Source organism: Helicoverpa zea, chromosome 28 (assembly GCF_022581195.2).
Source record: "Helicoverpa zea isolate HzStark_Cry1AcR chromosome 28, ilHelZeax1.1, whole genome shotgun sequence".
Classification (NCBI taxonomy): Eukaryota; Metazoa; Arthropoda; class Insecta; order Lepidoptera; family Noctuidae; genus Helicoverpa; species Helicoverpa zea.
The window spans coordinates 1,020,074-1,042,718 of NC_061479.1; the positions used below are offsets into that span (position 1 = coordinate 1,020,074).

At 37.8% G+C, this 22,645-nt stretch overlaps 1 protein-coding gene across 1 annotated transcript; it reads right to left on the reverse strand.

Annotated features, from left to right (window-relative positions):
• Positions 1-620: 620 nt before the first annotated feature.
• Positions 621-17,791, reverse strand: LOC124643732 (putative fatty acyl-CoA reductase CG5065). Its single transcript, XM_047182788.1, has 13 exons — positions 17,717-17,791; positions 9,602-9,685; positions 8,118-8,234; positions 7,020-7,177; positions 6,571-6,661; positions 6,112-6,257; positions 5,643-5,752; positions 4,968-5,051; positions 4,468-4,576; positions 4,073-4,149; positions 3,551-3,713; positions 2,323-2,580; positions 621-1,688 (listed from the first exon to the last, which is right to left on the reverse strand). Exons 2-13 carry the CDS (start codon positions 9,674-9,676, stop codon positions 1,517-1,519), a joined length of 1,560 nt encoding a protein of 519 aa, XP_047038744.1. The 5' UTR covers positions 9,677-9,685; positions 17,717-17,791; the 3' UTR covers positions 621-1,516.
• Between the last annotated feature and the right edge of the window lie 4,854 nt (positions 17,792-22,645).

Below are 22,645 nucleotides of genomic sequence, written 5' to 3' on the forward strand. Positions count from 1 at the left end.
AAAAAAAAAAGCCCTCCTATAACTACACTTACAATGCGCAAGGGCAACTCTACTGTGCTATTTGTGACCGCGTGTTCAAGGGAAAGTTTGGTTTCGCGAGTCATGTACGAGCCCATGACCGAAACCAAACTGTCGATATATGCCAGAGTGTCGTCGACGGAAACGTCTAGGAGGACATCATCATCATCAGTCATATTGCTCTTAGCTTTCTATTATATAGGCGCTTATATTGTACAGTCAACTTCAGGTCAGCGGTAACAGTTTTATAGGAAAATCGTACTTATATACTATTGAGTTAAGGTGCATGACAGTTACCACTGATATGCAGTACTAGCTTCCGCCCGCGGCTTCGCTCGCGTAGAGTTTGGTTATATCGCGTTTCTGGGAGAATTCTTCAAAAGTCCGGGATAAAAACTACCCTATGTTCTTTCTCAAGGTCAACTTTATCTCTGTAAGTACCAAATTTTATTATAATCAGTGCAGTGGTTTAGACGTGAAAGCGTAACAGACAGACAGAGTTATTTTTTCAGTTATAATATTAGTATTGATAGTAGGGACTTAGTTATGGTATAATTTGGAGCGTAGGCAGGTAGTGCTAAGTAACAGCAATAATACACGGGTTATATAAAAAAATATTTTATTAAACTTCTACCTTATTGTAATAGTCAATATCGTTTATCTATGGTTCAAGTAGTTTTTTTTTTTACAAAAAATATGATTACGAACTTGAGCAATTCACACTAGGTAGGTATATTTTTTACAAATAACTATTAAGTACTTGTTATTTATAAAAATATTAAATTAGGTAAACATTATTTAACATTTAGAATGAATCACACGAAAATAAAAAGCCTACGAGTAACAGAGAATTTGGGTGGTCGCATCATTTAACTATAACGATAAATCGAACCATTTTCAGTTGTCAAATCGCCGATGTGACCAATGCGCGGCAAGTATACGGCTGGTTATAGTTTGGTTATCGTTATAGTTAAAAACTGGGTTTAAAGAAGTAAGTTTTGGTGACTCCATGAACACAAATTCGCTTTGGGCTATGAACCTAGCTATCTTCATTGAAATAACATCCAAACTCAATTAGGTAACTGGATTTCAGTAACCTAGGCATCCTGTCGGTTGTTTTGCGATTACAAATATTTGACATAATTTATATGGGGCTAATGTCAAATTCATATTATATTTACGTAGATAAGGGTGGTTCTACACGGTGCACGTAGCTGGAGCAAGTTAACATGCGCAAGTGACAAAAGCACGCAGGCGGGTATTTTGTTTTGGTACATGCGCGAGTCGCTGGATCCGCACGATTATAAAATGCATGTAACCTCCGCATGTGCCTCAACATGCTCAAGCTACTTGCACCGTGTAGATGCATCCTAAGGTTACAAGCGACAGTTTCACTGATTGAATTTAGATTCTATTTCAATGCAAACAAAGTCTAAAATGCGCTGCGCATTCTTCGCCGTCTATCCGCCAACAGAAAATGAACTCTAATCACATAACACTAAGGTTGTATATCATATGCCTCCTGAGCAGCAGTACTGATGGGAGGTATACTCTTCAGGGTCGAGTCCAGCAGTTCCACTGAGGATGTCAAGGTCTGGCTGTGGCTGTAGAGCGTCCAGAGTACCAGGACTATGAAGAGAGCCTTGATGAAACGATCGGCTATGTAGCGGCTGGAAGAAAATAAGAGATTTTGGTCAGTTTTCTATATCTTAAAGTTTACCAAAGTTCGGTAATCGGTGACCAATTTTTTTTTGAGAGTATACATATTGCTTGCAATAGTGCAACGCACACGTGCTGCAAAAAGTCGGTCAGAAAATCCTAGTTTCTGACTACAAAAAGTCTGACGTGGGTGGGCTTTTCTGTCTTATTGGTTTATTAACGTCTCGTGGTTTGATAAAGACTTCAATAATAGGTATGTGTACCTTTATCCAAATTCTGACAAATACTCTACTGAAAACCGCCTAAAATCGGTTCAGTCAAACGTCATATAATTGAGCACAGACAAACATACATATCTATATGTCTGTCACACAGAGAACCGCCTTTTTTTGAAGTGTCTAACAGATCAATCGCAACAACCATTTTTTGAAGTCAAACACAAGAAGCTTAAACACTTTCTATAATTGCTTTGACTCTTAATCATCATCATCATCATCTCAGCCATAGGACGTCCACTGCTGAACATAGGCCTCCCCTTAGATCTCCACAGATACCTGTTGGAGGCGACCTGCATCCAGCGTCTTCCGGCGACCTTTATAAGGTCGTCTGTTCACCTACTACACTACAAGATTTAAAAAAACTCACATCTTATGCAACTTCCTAGCCCTCGGCAGATTAGCAGGATCCTCTTTACAGCAAAACTGTCTAGTCCCCAGCACGTAATTCTTCAAATACTCATCAGGATCCAACTGTGAAGGATCTGTGTAGAATGTATCGTTTTCTTGTGACGTGATCCGAGTTCGAAGACTCTTGTAATTGTCGTTTCTGAAGTGCCATTCTTTGGTCGTGTAATATTGGAGAACGTTGAGGCCATGGCTGATTCGTTTTTGGAGGTTTATCATGCTGAAAAGAAAGGTTGCTTTTTGAAAAATTACCATAAAGATTTTCGGCAGCCGGAAGCTCGGATCAAAGGAAGTAATGTGAACAATACTATTAATTTCGACAATAGGTACTGCTTTATAAGCTTGATCAAACTATCGGTAGAAGTTTGGAATGAGCTCTGAAGATGTTATTTTTAAGATGACGTCAAATAGAGAAGTTAGAAGAAGGTGGCATAAGTTTTGAAATTGGGATCAGGGGCCCGATTCTTCTAATTTTACTTAAGCGACATACGATTCACGTTCGACTCGATTCGACTGAGATCCAATCCCGACTCAATTACGATTGAAGCCTATGTGGCATTCCGCTATTTTTTCATTCATTCAATAATGAATCATTTTGTCAGCAAATGATTTACGATAGCAAAATGATTGTACAGCAAACTGCCGTATAGACCAAAATCACCAGAATAGCAGACCAATCGCACACCAATCAAATGTCAATCGAATACGATTGGTCTTTTATTAGTAGCAGAATGCCCGATATGGTCAAAACGGCTATTGCGATCATATTGCGATTCGATTTCTATTCGATTTTGACATTATTAACTTAGGAGAATCGGGCCCCAGGATAGGACACGAGGATCATGTTGTAGGGAAGACCATGAATGGATGGCATAAAGGAAGGGGACGCCATTGAAGGATGGATTGTGTGGACCAAAAGACGATATTGCTTCAGGTTTGGAATAAGATATTCTACGACAGCCAGAAATAATAAACTGGGACAAGGGAATGGGAATAATTATATTATTGATGAAGATAAGATCCTAAAGGGTGTTCAATCGGTGGATTTCTACAAACTCCCTGTACTTTGCATTGCGAATAGAGATTGAATTTTTACATGAATGGAGATTGTATTTTGAATTAAGTCTTAATCTCTTATCGCAAAAACAAAAGATAGGCTATAAAAATCCAGAAAACCAAACAGCACTTACAAAGTCTTCTTCCCCAACAAGAACAGCAGAGCATCCACTAGGTATGCCGGCACCACGTGACTGAGAAACACGTCGAGCTGATGCGCCAGCCGGTACGACTTGATGGAGCCGCCAGGGTACCAGAGAGCCACGGAGTACGGGAACTCGTTCACCCATTTCTCTCCTGGAAGAAGGGTGGGTATTTCAGAGTCAAAGTCAATCTTAAGTCTAAATCATTACAGTAATATTATAAAGACGAAAGCTTGGGAGTATGTGATTTATCATATGCATATAGCTGGACAAATTCTGATAAAATTTTATATGTAGGAGGCTGACCACTTATATTAAAACCTTGGCTCATTTTTAACCGCATGTAGGAAGAAGTTTTGTTGCTTGTTAATGTTTGTCACTTTTTCTTGCTACTAAACGGATTTTGATGCAATTTAGCAATGTAGTAACTCACAGGCTACTTTTTCCTGAGATTCACGGGGCGCAGGGAACAGTTCATTTAATTTAAAGTAATTTATGTTGTGATAAACTTACCTAATTGAATAATTTCTGCCCACGTCAAGTTGATGACTCCAGAAAGAGTTAAGTTATACACCTGGGTCTCTTTGGGTCTGAAATTAAAAACAAAACAAAACGTGGCTTATTAAAAATCACCAGAGTCGATTTATCATAAGGTTAAGCAAAGCTCGGCGGTCGATTTCTCCATGTTTCAGTAATTGTTGGGTACCAGCTGTCATTTGTTCAACTTTTGCAGTCATTCTGGGCAGTTAGACTGGTAATCGGTCTTACCAAGCGTTTTCCCAAGTACCAGTGTTGATTTCGACAGATAGGCAGTCCATATGGCACACTACATGCACAGCTGCATCAAGAAGACCCTACATAGTTAGGAAAAGGCTAGGCAGATGATAAAGAAGTATAGGTATACGTACTTATCAAGGGCAGTGACATAGCCGATAAGAATGCAAGCGTTGGCTACCACATCAACTGAAATGGCGTCTGCTTTGTATGATGGCTCACAATGCATCGTTCGGATTACTCCTGCGAAAATAATACTATAAATAAGCCAATTTAGAGGAGTTTTGTGTTGATCTTGCCTATGAATTTATCTGGGTGGAAAAATTACTGAATGTGAGACCTTCACACTACAAACTTATAGTCGGCTGACAGTTAATCAGACAGTTTCATCGGGCTCTTGTTCAGTATGAAGAAGAATGGTAGTACGCACATTACAAAGATCAGGTATTTACCCGCTAACAGACCGACTGAAAACTTTGACGGGAATGAAGATTTTATCAAAAAAAAACTGCCAACCATCGGGTCGTCAGTCGGCCAATTATATTCGCTTTGGCTATTCTTCTATGTATATATGTAAGACTGGTATATATATAATTAAATTTGCAGGAACTTTATGAAAGTACCATGGACTTACCTTTACCACTACCTATAACTAATCCCGTTGGTCCGTTCAGGTTGTCCACCCAGCCTGGTATGGGCTCCTTCCAAACAGCAGTTACTGTAAACATGACAAACATTGCTCGTTAAAAATTTAACTGCTCCTAAATTAGCTACTAGCTCTAGTAGTCGTTGTAACAATTGCATGTCAGAGCCCGTCAGGCTGATATAAGAAAATTTTGACACTAGGGCTTGTTATACGTTTGAAGAAGAAGGCAAAGTTGCATGAGTGAGTTATTAACTTATATCTATGTAAAATGTCAACCAAAAATATAATGAAATGCATAACAGAATTAAAGGAATAATATCGTAACTCCTATACAACTTTTCTAAGTTTGTATGTACTTTCTAAGTATATCTTAGACATCATTGGCTCTGTTTCAGATGACACGTTAAACTGTACGTTCCGGCTGTCATTGGCAGTCTTTACGGGTAGTCAGAAGCCAGTAAGTCTGACACAGTCTAACGAGGGGTATCGGGTTGCCCGGGTAACTGGGTTGAGGAGGTCAGATAGGCAGTCGCTTCTTGTAAAAGCACTGGCACTCAGCTGAATCCGGTTAGACTGGAAGCCGACCCCAACATGATTGGGAAAAAAGGCTCGGTGGATGATGATGATTGTAACTCCTATGAGGTTAAGACACTTTGTACTTACCTATAGAAGGTCTAGCGATGGCGACAGGGAACTTCCCGCTGTATTCATCCACCAGATCCTCCGTGATGGCTTTCGTGTAAGAGTATGTGTTTGGCTCTGAAGATATAAGCCTGAAAAGAAGATCAAGTTTATATTAAGAAGCCAATACAATTTTCAGATTTACAGGTGTTCAAAGTTCTCCGCTAACCCAGCATCTGATCGTCACTGCTTCGCCTCCAGAAGCCACTATCCTTCTGCATCCCTGTCGTGCTATTACGCAAAGAAAATGGGGCATATATGTATGTTTGGGGCATACAAAAGGATATAGAGTATTTTTTGTCCATGTATGGGACGTGTTTAGCCCTGGTACGTTCTACCAGTTGTGATCATCTTATACATATTTTTTTTTTCTATTATTCACTTTCGCACTAAATTCGACTATCTATTTGGATGATGGCATTATATATTTCTGTTCCCTAGGTCTACTTACTTAGGCTCCAAAAACTCCAGGGTCGGATCATCCATCCACTGCACCAGATCCATGATCTTGCGCGGAGGGTGTACTGCTCGGTATACCCGCTCCTCCAAGACCTCCAGATCACAGCGGCAGTAAGCTGTCGAGAGGTGCACGAACACCTGAGAGGATGAAGAGGATCTGGTTAGATTCAATGTTAGTTACCAAAAGAATGGTCCTCATAATCTTGTGAAACTACCGATGTTTTCAATACACTAAATAATAATAATAGCGGCCAGACCTATTTTCTTATTTATGGTGGCTGTTCTCAAAGAAGATCAGCCAGCTGTGCAGAACATACTATTGTGCACGACCACGAAAAAGGGGCACTTTCTATTCCTTCACTCCTATAGCCCGATGATGTAGTACTAGTATAGGACCTGTCTTCTAGACAAATTGTACAGCAGGCATTAGTTAATGGTAGAGTTAACCTACCTCTAAGTTTTGCATACTCTCAGCGAGGGTCAACATTCTCAGAGTTCCAGATGTATTCATGTTGACTGCATCCTTCAGCTTTTGGTCAAATCTGTGCAGACAAATACACATTATCAAATAATCATCATCTTCTTCTCTAGGAAAAGAACTCCTAATATATTTGTAGTCGGTGTAATATGTTTTTCCCTTCCATCCCTCTTTTCTCATCCACTACCTTCTTATTCATGTCATCTTTTATTCATTATTATTAAATAGGCTATATTGTCTCTTCTACTTCTTAATTTCCATGCAGACTGCAATCCTTTAGTCAGCCGAAATTTTGATTTGGCTCTAAACCAGTATGGATCGCGAGATAGTCTGTGGGGAAGCTATCTAAGTCTTCTCTCTAGAACTTCATTGAACTGAGGGCATTTGCCCCTTACATAATATTTTTTTGACTTTAACCATACCTGACACAGGCTGCACTATGGAATATAATGTTACATTCTTCTCGCAGTAGTCTCTTATCGTCTTCTGAGATACCGAGACCCTCTTCTGTGATGTCACCGTTTATTATTCTAAGCTTCTTGAACCCTTCTGGATTCTTCTCACGCAGCATGTCGAAGACCTGTGGAGAAGGAATTTGAGGAGAAGTTTTTATTTCGGTGTTTGAAGAAGTTGAAATTATGACAGGTTTTGAAAAAGGAGAAGTTAAATTAGACCGATATAAGATAACATTTGTACTTCTAATATACTTCCTCAGGTATAATAAAGAGGGATGTTTGTGTTTGATTGTTTTATGTGTTTGGATAGACTCCGAAACTACTGAACTGATTTGAAAAATTCCTTTACTGTTGGAAAGCTACACTACCCCCTGTAACATAGTCTATATTTTGTCCCGGTACCGACAATAGTTCCCACGGGACACTGGTAAAATCGCGGGAATCAGCTATTTTAAAAGAAACTGTCAGCCAACTATCGGCCTACAGTTTAGTCTGCAATATGCCTACAATGATTCATTGATTCCATTCATGTAATGGAATGATATTAATGGCGAGAATATTTTGAGATGGTTCATTGTAAGTTTGTTGCGTCATGGCGTCTAACTATGTATCATGCTAGCAGCCTTTTTTGATAAGATCTATAATCAATATGACGCATGTTCTACGCAAATATTATAAATGCGAAAGTAAAGTCATCTTTCTGTCGGCTTTTTACTAATTACCATTTTGTAACACCTTTCATGTAACTGTATTCATGAGCAAACTGCAAATATTTTTTTTTTTACTTTGACTTTCACGCCAAAACTTCTGAACCGATTTACATTAAAGATATGCAGTTTAGAGCTTGTGAAAGGACATGGGTTTCCAGCGTGAGGAAATATCAGACTTTTACTGACTAAAACCCATCATGTTCCTTCTTAAGCCCTTTTATATACCAAGGCTGCGGTAACTCGCGCGAACAATTCCGCAGCCCCGGCGTGAGGAGAAAGTTTCAGGTATATTATTGAAGATGGTTTATGTTTCTATCGTGAGCAAGTAATTTCTTCATCAGGACATGGTACATACCTGCTTGCTGCAGAGATCCTTGAGCCTCTCCTCAGCTGAGAGTCCTTTCTTCTGCCTCATCAGCAGGTACAGTGCCTTGAGGTCTGGCAGGCTCCGGAGAAGTTTCTCAATCAGCGCCTGAAAATGATCATTAGGCATTTGAAGATAAAAAAACACAAATATTTACAATAGGCTGATAAACCAGCACTTTTTGAATGTCAAAAACAAAAGACGACCCCCAAAACGACCCATACTAAAACCATACAGACAGAATTGTGTTGCTGGGGAGTTTGTTTCACCACTTCTTCGTCCCAGCAATAACACATAGGAAGTGGTGAAGGGCGGGCGTCTTGGGGGCTGTCTTTTGTAAATTTGACCTTCAAAAAGTGCTGATTTTCAGCCTATTTTGAATATATGATTTTTTACTTTTACTCGTCATGACAAGATGGTGACATAATTTGACTTCACCAATGTTGCTCAACGTTATGATCGATCGATATGCTGTAACTTAGCCAACGACAAAAACTAACTAACTTTAGCTACCTAGCTAGCCTAAGCTAACGACAAAAACATAATTATATAGTAAAACTAGATGTACTTAGCATGGGGTAAGGAAAGATGAGCTGAAATGCCATAATGCAGGTAGGTCAGACGCCTTCTTCTAGCTCAAATTTGTACTCTGGGCATGACCAAAATAATCAGTTTCGAGTGACCTAGCAAGGCGTACGGGTTCTTTTGAGACATCTGTCAACGATTATTGGTATTCCAAAAAAAAATTGGGTCCAAAGAAGGCGTATAAGGGCGAAGACAGTAACGTTCGTCGTGCCCCGAACACCCGCATTTCGGGGCGTTACTTTCTTAGGAGATTTTCCGTTATGGCACCTCCGCTAGTCATTTTATTCTCTATGGTACCTAGTAACTTGTAGGTATGAAGAATCAACGCATGTGTTCTGGTAGCAGATTAAATAACACGTTCACTGGACCGAAACAAAACAAAGCAACGTAAACAGTAGTTTAGTTAATAACTGCATATTTAAGCTTTCCACAAAACCACCACATTGCACATTATATACGGTGATGCAGCTACTACCAAATCCATATTTATCAACCTATTAAAAGGTACCTGAGCCGTGGTGGCCTAGTAGGTAAAGAACCAACCTCTCGAGTATAAGTGTGGGTTTGGTTCCAGGTCAGGCCAACACAAATTTTCTTAGTTGTCTGTAGGTCCCGGCTGATATCGACCATCTTTGGCAATCATTACATAGGCCAGTAAAATCTGACAGCCAATGTTACCAAGGCGTGTTGGGTTACCCGGGTAACTAGGTTGAGAAGGTCAAATAGGCAGTCGCTCCTTGTGGCACACTGGTACTCAGCTGCATCTGGTTAGACTGGAAGCCGACCCTAACATAGTTGGGTATGGGCTGGGCAGATGATGGTAAGGAGCAGTTTCTTATAGTTAGTATCTTCGTAAGTAGTTTAGTATTATATATCTATGTCAAGGTTACCTTGCCAACGAAGCCAGTTCCTCCAGTGAGGAAGATCGACTTCCCGCGATAAAACTCTTCCACCGTAGGCGCCATGCTGGTAATCTGAAAACAAAACAATAATAAATTAAGTAAAAACTACATCTAATACATCATCATCTTCCTGCCCTTATCCCAATTTTATTAGTGGTCGGCGCAGCATGTCTTCTCCTTCCATACTCTTCTATCTGCCGTCATCTCAGAAGTAACATTCTTTTCAGCCATGGTCGTAATCCCTTTGAAGGGGTCCATCTTACGTATATTAAAGATCTTTATCTGCCTGATCTCTCTCTGGTGGTGTCGGATTGTCGTCCCATCGCGCTATGAGAGTGAAGGAATAGTGAGTGCACCTGTGTCCAAGCAAATGTGCGTGCACTATAATATTATTGTGTCCTGTGCAGCTGGCTGATCTCCTTACATGTGAACAGCCGCCGTGGCTTACAATCGGCTAGGAGGACATTATCATCATATTATGGAGTGCAATAAACGAATATGACTTATGTGAATATGGCATTTATAGATTCCCAAGTAAACTCAGTATCATAAGAATATTCATTATTATTTATTTTATTTTAAAGTAGTCACTAACATAGTATAGCTACTTTACTCGAGTTATTTTTGAGTAATTACTCATTTATATGTGCATGTTAATTTACTTATTCTTTAAATATCGTTGGGTTTGTATTTTTGTAATATTGCAGTTTATTTCCTATTAAGATTAAAAAACTAAATAAACTAATTTTATTCCAAATACAAGGTTAGTATGTAAAAAAAAGATATTTGCGTAAAAACCTCACAAGGACGTGGGATTTTGCTAATAGGTAGGTACATAATATTTTAAGATCCTACTAATTAGAACTATTAACACTATAAAGAGCACATATTTATTTGTTTGTCTTTAGTGGTAAAGGCTCCAAAACTATTGAAACGATTTGAAAATTCTTTCACTGTTGGAAAGCTACACTATTCGAGTAACATAGGCTATATTTTATCCCGGTACGGACAGTAGTTCCCACGGGACGCGGGTGAAACCACGTGGAAAAACAGCTCGTGTTTTATAAAAGCCACAAAGGATTTTCCGTCATACCAGGGTACCGTATCCAGTAGTTCATAGACCTAGTGAACAATAATCGCGCTATGCGTCTACTAGACCAACGGGGCAGATTACGCACGGCAGTCTATAATACAGTAGTTTGAAGCAAAAAAACTATCAGTTGGGTATAATAACAGTTACTCAATAAATTGGGTAACTAGACAGCTTACTGGGGTTACGCGTAATCTATACTAATATTGATGAACAGTTTGTTTATTTGCTAGAACGCGCTAACCTTAGGAACTATATGTAGGTCCGAATTTTCAAAATATTTTAAAAATTACTTCTTTATTTACGTAGATATTTACATTAGACAATATATTCACATTACATATTACTAGATATAAAAATAAAAGGGAAATATTAAAACTATGTATCATAGTACTCATTTAGAAAATTATTTCACCCGCGTCCCGTGGGAACTAATGCCCGTACCGGGATAAAATATAGCCTATGTTACTCGGGAAGAGTGTAGCGCCCCAACTGTGAAAGAATTTTCGACAATTACGTAACTTGAAACGCGGGACATAGGTATGTTTACATGGGGGTATTTTTGGTGCCCTAAGCGTGAAGAAGTTCCAGATTTTGTGTCATATTTTAGACAGTCCGATAAAAAAATATGACACAAAATGGCCAGCAGTGGACTGCGATAGGCTAATGATGATGATGATGATGATAAAAAAATATCAAAGATTAAAAAGGTGATCAAACTTACAACCACAGACGATAAAATACTTTTCATTTGACCTACCTACACCTACATAACACAGGTTATTGCAGTAACTTAAAACTGTAAATTTTTTGTGTAAATAATCAAAAACTTGGCATCATTTTCTCTCTTGAAGGTTACCAAACATTTCATAATGGTTACATTTTGGTTACATTATGATGGTTGTAATTTTTTTTTTTGTGAAAATCTTGATTCCAATCAAAGTTTTCAACCGGCTAGGTAATATCACTACCATTCGTCTCCAAACTGATTTATGAGCCAATTTATGAGCCCAAAAAACTATCGGACCACTAAAAGTTTGGAGTGTGTTGTATTTCTAAGTGACCATCATCACTTTTGACGCTGACCATACCTGCACGATTTTATGCTTCACTAGGTATTGTATCATGATCGCAAATCGCTTTTTTCTGTTATAATAGTCTTGATTATGAGCTCTTTATTACCAGAAAAATAATCTTCTTCATCACACGTACTTATTATAAAACTGAAGAGTTTGTTTTTTTTTTCAACTCAATTATCTCAAAAAAGACTGGTATCACTTGAAAAATCTTTCAGTATTACATAGCTCATTTATTGAGGAAGGCTATAAGCTACTTTTAATCCAGGTTTTTGCAGAAGTTTCAACGGTATATGGGTGAAACCGCAGAAGGTAGTCAGTCGATATAACGAAACCAATAACTTCATACGAATACCAAAAAAAATGCTTCATACATTATGAATCAACAATACCTTTCGATATAATAGCAAAAAATCATTTTCTTAATATCCGTCCGCAACTAATAATTGGACAAACATTGCTATAATATCCTGTGAATTTCATCAATCAAGGGCCGGCTGACAGGTTGTTAGGCTGCACGCATTTTGATGCGATTGCCAGCCAAGATAGGGTAGGAGTTCCTTGGGTGTCGTTAGGTGAGATATGGTACAATGGCACTCGGATCATAGTCAAGGGTTTTTATTTCATATAGACCTATTACAGGGGCCCGATTCTCCTAATTTTACTTAAGCAACATACGATTCACGTTCGACTACGAATACTACGATCCAATCCCGACTCGATTACGATTGAAGCGTATGTGGCATTCCGCTATTTTTTCTTTGAAATAAACGTTTTTATCCTTTTCTGTCATTCAATAATGAATCATTTTGTCTGCAAATGATTAACTATTGCAATATGATTGTAGAGCAAACTACCGTATAGACCAAAATCACCAAAATAGCAGACCAATCGCAAACCAATCGAATGTCGTTGGAATACGATTGGTCTTATATTAGTAGCACAATGCCCGATATGGTTAAAACTGCTATTGCGATCATAATATTACGATTCGATTTCTATTCGATTTTGACATTATTAACTTAGGAGAATCGGGCCCCAGGTGCTTTAGAAATGTCAATAGCTAGTTGCACGGTTCCAAAGAGTGAGTCCTTTTTTTTAACGACGCCAAAAATCATCGAATGACTCCTCCCGCTGTGGGTTGGCAGCGATGAGGGAGTGTCAGACTCTTACTGACTAAAAACCGTCGTGTTCCGTCATAGGCCTTTTATGTACCAGCGCCGCGGTAACTCTTTCGGACAATCCTGCAGAGTGGGTCTTATGGAGAAGAACCGGCAAGAAACTCCATAGACACTCTTTACAAAAAAGAAGTTTTTACAATATTTTATAGATTGACTCCGAGAAAATATATTGCAAAAGTATTTTTGGTGGCCCAGTTAAAGTAATCTCGTCTCAAGTACGAGTATGCGGGTTCGATTTCAGGTTAGGTCACCAATGTAACTTTACTAAATTATATGTAGGTTCTACCTACCTACTTTCTAAGTGTATTTTTGACTACCATTAAGTCTGTACCCTGCAATAGGCTGATGACAAGCAGGCCGGGTAGAAATCACTTTCTCAAGGCAGGCTGTAGTCTTTAAGTTGGTGATTAATACACCCGTCGCATCGGAGAGCACGTAAATGTCGGTCCTGCGCCTGATCTCTCTCCGGTCGTGTCGGATTCTCGTCCCATCGCGCTATGAGAGTGAAGGAATAGTGAGTGCACCTGTGTCCAAGCAAATGTGCGTGCACTATAATATGTCCTGCGCAGTTGACAAATATTTTTAATACATACTTTTAATATATACTTTCATGGAAAGATTTTAGGTATTACATAAAAGGTATATGAACTCAAACAGTATAGAATAATGAACATTATCATAATTGATTTACCTGTGAACTCGAAATATTTTACGTTAAATTATAAACTTCCATTAAAATCTTTGCATATATCAATAATGTATTTATTTAAATACGTACGATGCAAAAAGTACATACGTGGTATCAAAAATTACAATGGATAGTGAGGTCATAATGTCACTCATTTTCGCTTTTATAAATCACGAATAATAAAATATAAACTTATATTTTATGCAATTTCATCATCCTCCGAGCCTTTTTCCCAAACTATGTTGGGGTCGGCTTCCAGTCTAACCGGATTCAGCTGAGTACCAGTGCTTTACAAGAAGCGACTGCCTATCTGACCTCCTCAACCCAGTTACCCAGGCAACCCGATACCCCTTGGTTAGACTGGTGTCAGACTTACTGGCTTCTGACTACCCGTAACGACTGCCAAGGATGTGATGACGATTTTATGCAATTTAATACGGTTTAAAAATAAAGTACGGTATAAAAATAAACATATATCATGTTTATTTTTATACCGTACTTTATTTAAAAAAAAAAACGTAAAGGCTCCGAAACTATTGAACCGTTTTGAAAAATTCTTTCACTGTTGAGAAGCTACATTATACCCTGGTCACATGTCGAGTTCCTCCATAATTTGGAAGGCTAGATTAATTGATGGGTCAAGGTTGTCATTTGAACATCTTTGGCAGTCGTTACGGGTAGTCAGAAGCCAGTACGTCTGACAACCAGTCTTACCAAGGGGTAGCGGGTTGCCCGGGTAACTGGGTTGAGGAGGTCAGATACTTAGGCAGTCGCTCCTTGTGCACGGGACCTTTGCTGCATCTGGTTAGACTGGAACTCCGACCCCAACATAGTTGGGAAAAGGTTAGGCAGATGATGATAATAGGTAGCCCATTCATCAAGGAAGGCTATAACATGCCACCTTTTATCCGAGTGCGTGGAGTAGTTCCCATGGGAATCGGTTTAAAACCACCGGTTATTAGTGCATCATAATATAGAACAGTATGGATCATCAAACACAAACTGAAAATTGAATCATCTTATCAGTCATTATCATCTCCCGAGCCTTTTCCCAACTATCTTGGGGTCGGCTTCCAGTCTAGCCGGATGCAGCTGAGTACCAGTGTGCTACAAGGAGCGACTGCCTATCTGATCTCCTCAACCCAGTTCCACATACAACTCAATAATCCTTGGTAATCAATGGATCAATCGGAAGTAAAAATATGCAATTTAATTCAGATTACACACACGAATAGCGATTAGGCTTAGGAAATCATACCGACGTATTATTTGCTATACGTCCGGCTGTGTGTGCAGTTATAATTGATAGCAATATTATGATAACCTATCTTTGAAATACCTACTATACTTTTTTTTTTATTTAGCCTATGCTATCCCACTGTTAGGCAAAGCTCCTCCATAGCTTTCCATCTTTCTCTATCCATCGCTGTTTGCGTTCAGTCCAGTCCCGGGTCAGGCCGAAATCGCTTTGTGGGTTTTAGAGACTTTCAAAAAGCCCGGAGCTTGGAAGTTGGTGACTGATACACCCGTGCATCGGAGAGCACGTTAATGTCGGGCCTGCTTGTGATCTCTCTCCGGTGGTGTCGGATTGCCGTCCCATCGGCTTATGAGAGTGAAGGAATAGTGAGTGCACCTGTGTCTAAGCAAATGTGCATGCACTATAATATGTCCTGAAGACACATTCTTATAAGTATGTAGTTTATCTCCCAGGCCTTAGATGGACGTACAATCAAAGCATTTCTTTGATAACGTGACTAAAATTAACCAAACCGCGAAATCAATCATTAGTTCTGCTAAAGCATTTTATTCGGCAATTAAGTAAAAGTATGATATTCACCAAAACGCGAAGCTCTTCTTAGAAACACATTTCTCCTGTTCTTAGAATCCTCATATTCAAATGTATGCAAAAACATTCATTAGTAGATGGTTTTTGTAGCCACACAAACTTTTTTTGCGCATATACGTCGTAATTCATGAGAATGGTTCCGACAGATTCACACCAACATTTTTCTTGTATTTGGATTAGATCTGCATTCAATATTTTTTCAAAATAACCGAAACTGTCTTATCTCAGATACATGAATATGCCAGATTTTCTATAGACCCCGTTCACTACTCTACCTCCAACAAACTTTAAACCATAGGACTAGCATACTACAGGATATACTCTGTCATAGGATGAGCCTCAATCGATATTTCCTATTATAGTGATACACTCCAAATATATGGTCTTTCATAATTGATTAAGTAATACTTAGTATAGTATTAAACCTACAGCTCACTCGATAAGAAGAAAACTTTATACTCGAATGGATTTGAAACCGCACACACTTTCTTGACATTTAAAGATGCTTTTAACCACTGGGCTATCGCGACTTATTTAAATTGAGTTAACTTATTTGGTTTGTCATTGGCAAACACTGATTAAGCAAATATATCTTCTTATGTAGTCAATTGTTTAAATTGACAACAAACCATTTACCTATATCTAGTAAGTAATACCAATTTACATAATTCTAAAATGATTTATAGTAAAAGTAATTTGCAGGTCAGGCAAGTACCAATGCAACTTTTCTAAGTTTGTATGTACTTTCTAAGTATATCTTAGACACCATTGACTGTGTTTCGGATGGCACGTTAAACTGTAGGTCCCGGCTGTCATTGAACATCCTTGGCAGTCGTTACGGGTAGTCAGAAGCCAGTAAGTCTGACACCAGTCTAACCAATGGGTTGCCCGGGTAACTGGGTTGAGGAGGTCAGATAGGCAGTCGCTTCTTGTAAAGCACTGGTACTCAGCTGAATCCGGATAGACTGGAAGCCGACCTCAACATGATTGGGAAAAAGGCTCGGAGGATGTAATTTGCGAAAAAAACTTGCCCTGCATTCGTATTTCTAAGATTTTGTATGGACTCAAAGTTAAAGTCAAGATAGTTTATTAAAGTAGGCTAATTAGATTAGCACTTTTAAACGTCAAGATTACAAGAATGACAGCACCCCCAAAACGCAACCCCCTTTCACCACTTCCTAGTGTTATGGCTGGGAAGAAGAAGTGGTGAAGAACCAACTTCCCAGCAACACAGCTGTCTATTACAATTTACTTAATCACCATCTCCCGAGCCTTTTCCCAACTATGTTGGGGTCGGCTTCCAGTCTAACCGGATTCAGTTGAGTACTAGTGCTTTACAAAGAGCGACAGCCTATCTGACCTCCTCAACCCAGTTACCCGGGCAACCCGATACCCCTTGGTTAGACAGGCAGACTTACTGGCTTCTGACTACCCGTAACGACTGCCAAGGATGTTCAATGACAGCCGGGATCTACAATTTAACGTGCCATCCGAAACACAGACAATGGTGTCTAAGATATACTTAAAAACAACTGAAATATAATATACTTACAATGTACTTAATATAATTTACATTTTTTTTTTTTTTTGCCGGGACATTTTTCACACACTGTCGGTTAGCCCCACGGTAAGTTATTAATTAACTTGTGTTATGGGTGCTAACACAACTGATAAACTACATATAGCTACATATATACATATTTATAAATACATATTGTAACACCCAGACCACGGCCAACAAGCATGCTCATCACACAAATGTCGACCGAACCGGGAATCGAACCCGGGACCTCAGGTTCGGCAGTCCGGCTTGGTAACCATTGCGCCATCGAGGTCGTCAAATATACAATTCACTACTGGACTGATAAAAAACTGAACTTAGTTTTCATTTTTATTCACATTGTGCATAATATTTCACACTTTCACTGTTTTCTGATGGCGGTTATAATTTTTCAGGAAATATATTAGTAGGTATTAACTAACGTATAATTGTGCATAAATCGATAAAAATAGCTGATCGGGTACATTGCCGATTGGAGTTTTTTTTAATGAATTATTTTGTATAGAATTTTTATCACAATAAAGATCAGTGTTATAAACACAAATAATTTTCAATTATAATACACAAGACAAAAAAATATTTTTTTAAACATTTTTTTCCTTGATAAACACCGGTAACTTTTGCCATATTGTTAAAATAAACTATATTATGTTGCACTTACCTAAAAAATCCTCCTTCTGTTCGTTTCAACTATCACCGCTGACCACTGACTATAGACTGCGCTGAACTCCGACACTCCTGTATGCGCACGCGCAAGTCTCAATGTACGTAGCCAAATATTATCGTAATTATATTGTGAATGCATTATTGTAGATATATTGGTCGTGTATAGTAATTAATTAGATTTATTTATATGTCATTCTATACTAATCTATGCTAACTTAGTATTTGAGGAAATATTTTTTGTTTGGCTCCGAAAGTCCGAAACTACTAGACCAAATTTGAAAAATTCTTTCACTGTTCGAAAGATCATTGGCTATATTTTGTACCCAGTTTCCATGGGACATGGGTAAAAATGCTGGAACATCTAGTAATATTTAGAGATAGAGCTTGTAAGAGACAATCTCTGGATCTACAGAACCTATTTTGAAAATTCTTTTACCAAAAGAAAGCTAATCTCCGAGTGTCATAGGCTATGTACTTATATTTTATATAAAAAAGGGAAGTTATATATATAGCAGCTATGATTAATATACTTGCCTAAAGTTATATATATAGCAGCTATGATTTATATACTTGCCTAAAGTACACATCAATTTTGCAAAATGTATGTTCCAATTATTATGTTTTATGTTTATATATATTTTGTATATAGTATTTTATTTTTAGTTTTGTATAAGGATAAGTAGTTTAAGTTTGTATATACAGGAATGAATTTTAAACAGTGCGAAAAAAAAAACTGGTGGTCCAGAATCGTTAACAGAACATATCTGCATCATCAGTAAAAAAAAAATTTTTCATTCTTTTGTCCGCCCTAAAATCAGCAAAATATGGATACCAACTATTCTTAGCGCGCCGAGCGGAGCTCGTGCCTCGCCGCCGTGCATACTATGACGACTGTGACCGCACAATCGGTTACAAAATAAACATCTTTCGATATCAATAACTTTTCTTTTTTGTACTAAAACACGACAAAATAAAAATATACGTATCTATAAAACTTATTTAACTATAAGTTGACAAAGTTTGCGCACTGGATAAAATTCATTCCTGTATGTATAGTGTGTACATTGCATAAAATAAATAATTATAGACTAAAAAATAAGGAAAAAAAATGCAAAACGTAAGAATCGAAATCACGACCATAGCTTTATCCATTGGGCTATTTTTCCTTTTTTAAAAGTAAAAGTATCAGTAACCTTACGTTGTTAATTTTGCACAGTCACTGTTTAACCCCTGACCTGATCAAGGAAAAGCCTAATGAATGCACATTTAATATACTTAACAGCAGTACGAATATTAATAAGCAATTACAGTGTTTTTTAGCCTCAAACACTGCAGACTAAATTGTCATATGAATAAGACTGCTGGCTGCAAGTTGGTTTATTTAAACTTACTAATATACATATTATAACTAGCCGTTTTCCCGCAGTTTCAACGAAACTACGCCCGTACTGGGATAAAATAATATAGCCTGTTACACGGGAAGAGTGTAGCTTAGCTTAGCAGTTTTGTAGCCTTTGACCACAAACATACACAAAAATGTATCCTCTTGACTTATAAACGTATACTTAGATAAAGTGGAATAATGTTTTTGATTGTTTTTTTTTTTTTTTTTTTTTTTTTTTAATCAAACTTTCGGCCGACTAAAAGTTCGTAGTGTTCGGACGCTCTAAAACTGACATATTATGTACAACATAGAATTGTTTGAAATTCATTTACATAAAAAGTAGATTCGGTCAAGCAGAACCTGCGTATGTACATATTTGATTTATCATAAGTAAATTATACACTCGGAGCAAATTAAATTTCTTTGTTAATTAAGAGTCTTTGGTTCAATCGATCTAAGATTCATCGACAACATAAATGTATTTTTTCTGAAAACAGTTTTTTACTCATCATCATGCCTACCTGACCTCCTCAACTCATTTACCCGTGCAACCCGAAGGTAAGACTTACTGGCTTCTGACGACCCGTAACGACTGTCAAAGATGTTCAATGATCCCCATTCCTATTTAATTATTTTTACGTTCAATTTCCAAAGTAAATGGTTGTTTTGAGAAGAACGGACATTTATGTTGTCTGTAAAAAAAATACAATTTGAAGTAATATTTAATGCTCAATCCTTCTCCGTGTGAGAGGAGGCCTGTGCCCAGCAGTGAGACGATAAAAAAAAGGCTGTAACAGTACAGAAGTAATATTTCAGTGTTAGGTAGCCTTCTTATCGAGGAAGGCTACTATTTACGTGCGTGAAATAGCTCACACGTGACGCGGTGACTACTGCTAAAAGTTAGTTTATCATATTACTTAATGTGACTACAAAATAACGACTAATTAAATTCGTAGCTCAAACACAGAAACATAGACACCATCAGAATATCTTCTAACAAAGTCGTTCTTCTATATTCCGGTCACGTTTCTAGTTGTCCAAATAGTCTACCCATTGTTTATAGCTCACCAAGGTCACTTAATGTCTTTCATTTATAATTAATCAGTTCGCTATATGTTATCCTCTATTTAAAAAGGTTTGAGATGTAATGGATAAAGTTACCTAAGCAACACTTGGCGCGGTTAGTCCGTCGATGGGTGACCAACTTGTCATGACTTAGTGTTACACACCTGCATTTAGTTAAACTGAAAGCCAATCCCAACATAGTTGGGAAAAGTGGAGTACGTGCGCCAGAAGCTGAAGTACGCTCCGAGAGTGCAGCTGCTGGAGTTTTGGAGTTTTGTTCGAGTTGCACCATAACGCCAACTTCAAGGCGTTCGTGGTGCGAGTGCCGACATGTTTCCTGCACCTCGTGTTGGACGAGAACTTCTGGCCACAGGGCGTGGTGTTCCGTCGCTTCCGCGGACAAGTGCCACAGAACCGCACGGAGTGACATAGGGCGTAGTGAAGACTACTAACATAGATTTAAGTTTTTTTTATATACTAACAATGTGTGTATAATATATTATGTATGTTAGTCTTTAAGGTATACATTTATGGGCCTATGCAGCCTGAAAATAAAGAGATTTGATTTGATTTGAAAAGGCTAGGAAGATGATTTGGTCCTTCCTTTGTTCAGATGTTTTGTGACTTCCTTAAGTCCTAACCTCTTTTCATACAGAAAAAGAATGAGCGTTAATCACAGAACTTGCTCAAAGCGAACGCGATTTCAGACTTGATGATATTACTTTATTCATTGATGTAAAAGTAAAAGAGACACTTAGAAATTATCCTACTTATTTCGAATCGAACCCGCACACTCGGAGGTAGGTACTCACTTTTATCTCTAGGCCATCACGACGTAGGCATAACGTACCCACCTATTTCTCAAAACTAGCAAAAAAATAAGGAAGCAATGTAGTACGAGTGTGTACATTAAAATTTGTCTGTATAATAAAATAATTCCCACTCGACTTGCTCTATATAATATTATGATACAATATCATTTACCTAGATAATATATTTATAACAGCAAATGAATGCATTGCTTAAATAATAAAACACGTAACTAGCTGGTAAAATCAAACACGCAAGTTATAAAAGTCGCTATAAGTTATAGATTATAACTGCGGGTTGTTCGAAAGAGATACCGCGGCCCTGGTACATAAAAGGTCTATGACGGAACACGACGATTTTAGTCAGTAAGAGTCTGACACTCCCTCACCGCTGCTAACCCACAGCGGGAGGGGTCATTTGATGATTTTACGTCGCTAAAAGGTATAGATTATAATAGAGAACTTTCTTATATAATTAAAATTAACTAAAGTATATAAGAGAGTATATAATAAAGTACATAAGAGAGTATATAATAAAGTACATAAGAGAGTATATAATAAAATACATAATAAAGTATATAAGAGAGTATATAATAAAATACATAATAAAGTGTATAAGAGAGTATATAATAAAGTACATAAGAGAGTATATAATAAAGTACATAAGAAAGTATATAATAAAATACATAATAAAGTATATAAGAGAGTATATTATAAAGTACATAAGGGAGTATATAATAAAGTACATAAGAGAGTATATAATAAAATACATAATAAAGTATATAAGAGAGTATATAATAAAATACATAATAAAGTGTATAAGAGAGTATATTATAAAGTACATAAGAGAGTATATAATAAAGTACATAAGAGAGTATATAATAAAATACATAATAAAGTATATAAGAGAGTATATTATAAAGTACATAAGGGAGTATATAATAAAGTACATAAGGGATTATATAATAAAGTACATAAGGATGTATATAATAAAGTACATAAGAGGGTATATAATAAAGTACATAAGATAGTATATAATAAAGTACATAAGAGAGTACATAAGTATATAAGGGAGTATATAATAAAGTACATAAGTGATTATATAATAAAGTACATAAGGGAGTATATATATACTTCCCCTGCCGATTTCGGCTATGGTGACTGCTTTCAGTTATCATTGAGAGAAGAGCTAGGATGATCAGCTCTTCTATGCGCCCTTTGATGGCTGCAGTACCCTATTTTATGTGTAAACGTGCGCGAGCATTGGCTGCACGTTAGGATACCGTCCACGTAGTTATAATGAATGGCTACTGGTGTTTTAGCCTTAAGAGCATCACGCTTCGCATCCAGTGCGGATTTCCTTTGCTCTTCGAAATCTTTGATCGCATTTTTTAGTAGGCCTCTCCATTCAGGGCGGCAAATGGCTTTTGTCTCCCAGTTCTGAGGATCAATGTTGCACCTTTTCATGTGTCTTTTCTGAACATCCTTGAAGCGTAAGAACTGGCCACCTTGTTTCCGTCTGCCGTTCTGGAGTTCAGAAAAGAAGATGCGTTTGGCCACCCTATCATCATCCATGCGTAGAACATGACCGCACCATCTGAGCTGTCGCCGCATCAGGTACGCTTCTATGCCGCAGACATTCGCGCGTCGTAGCACTTCGGTATTT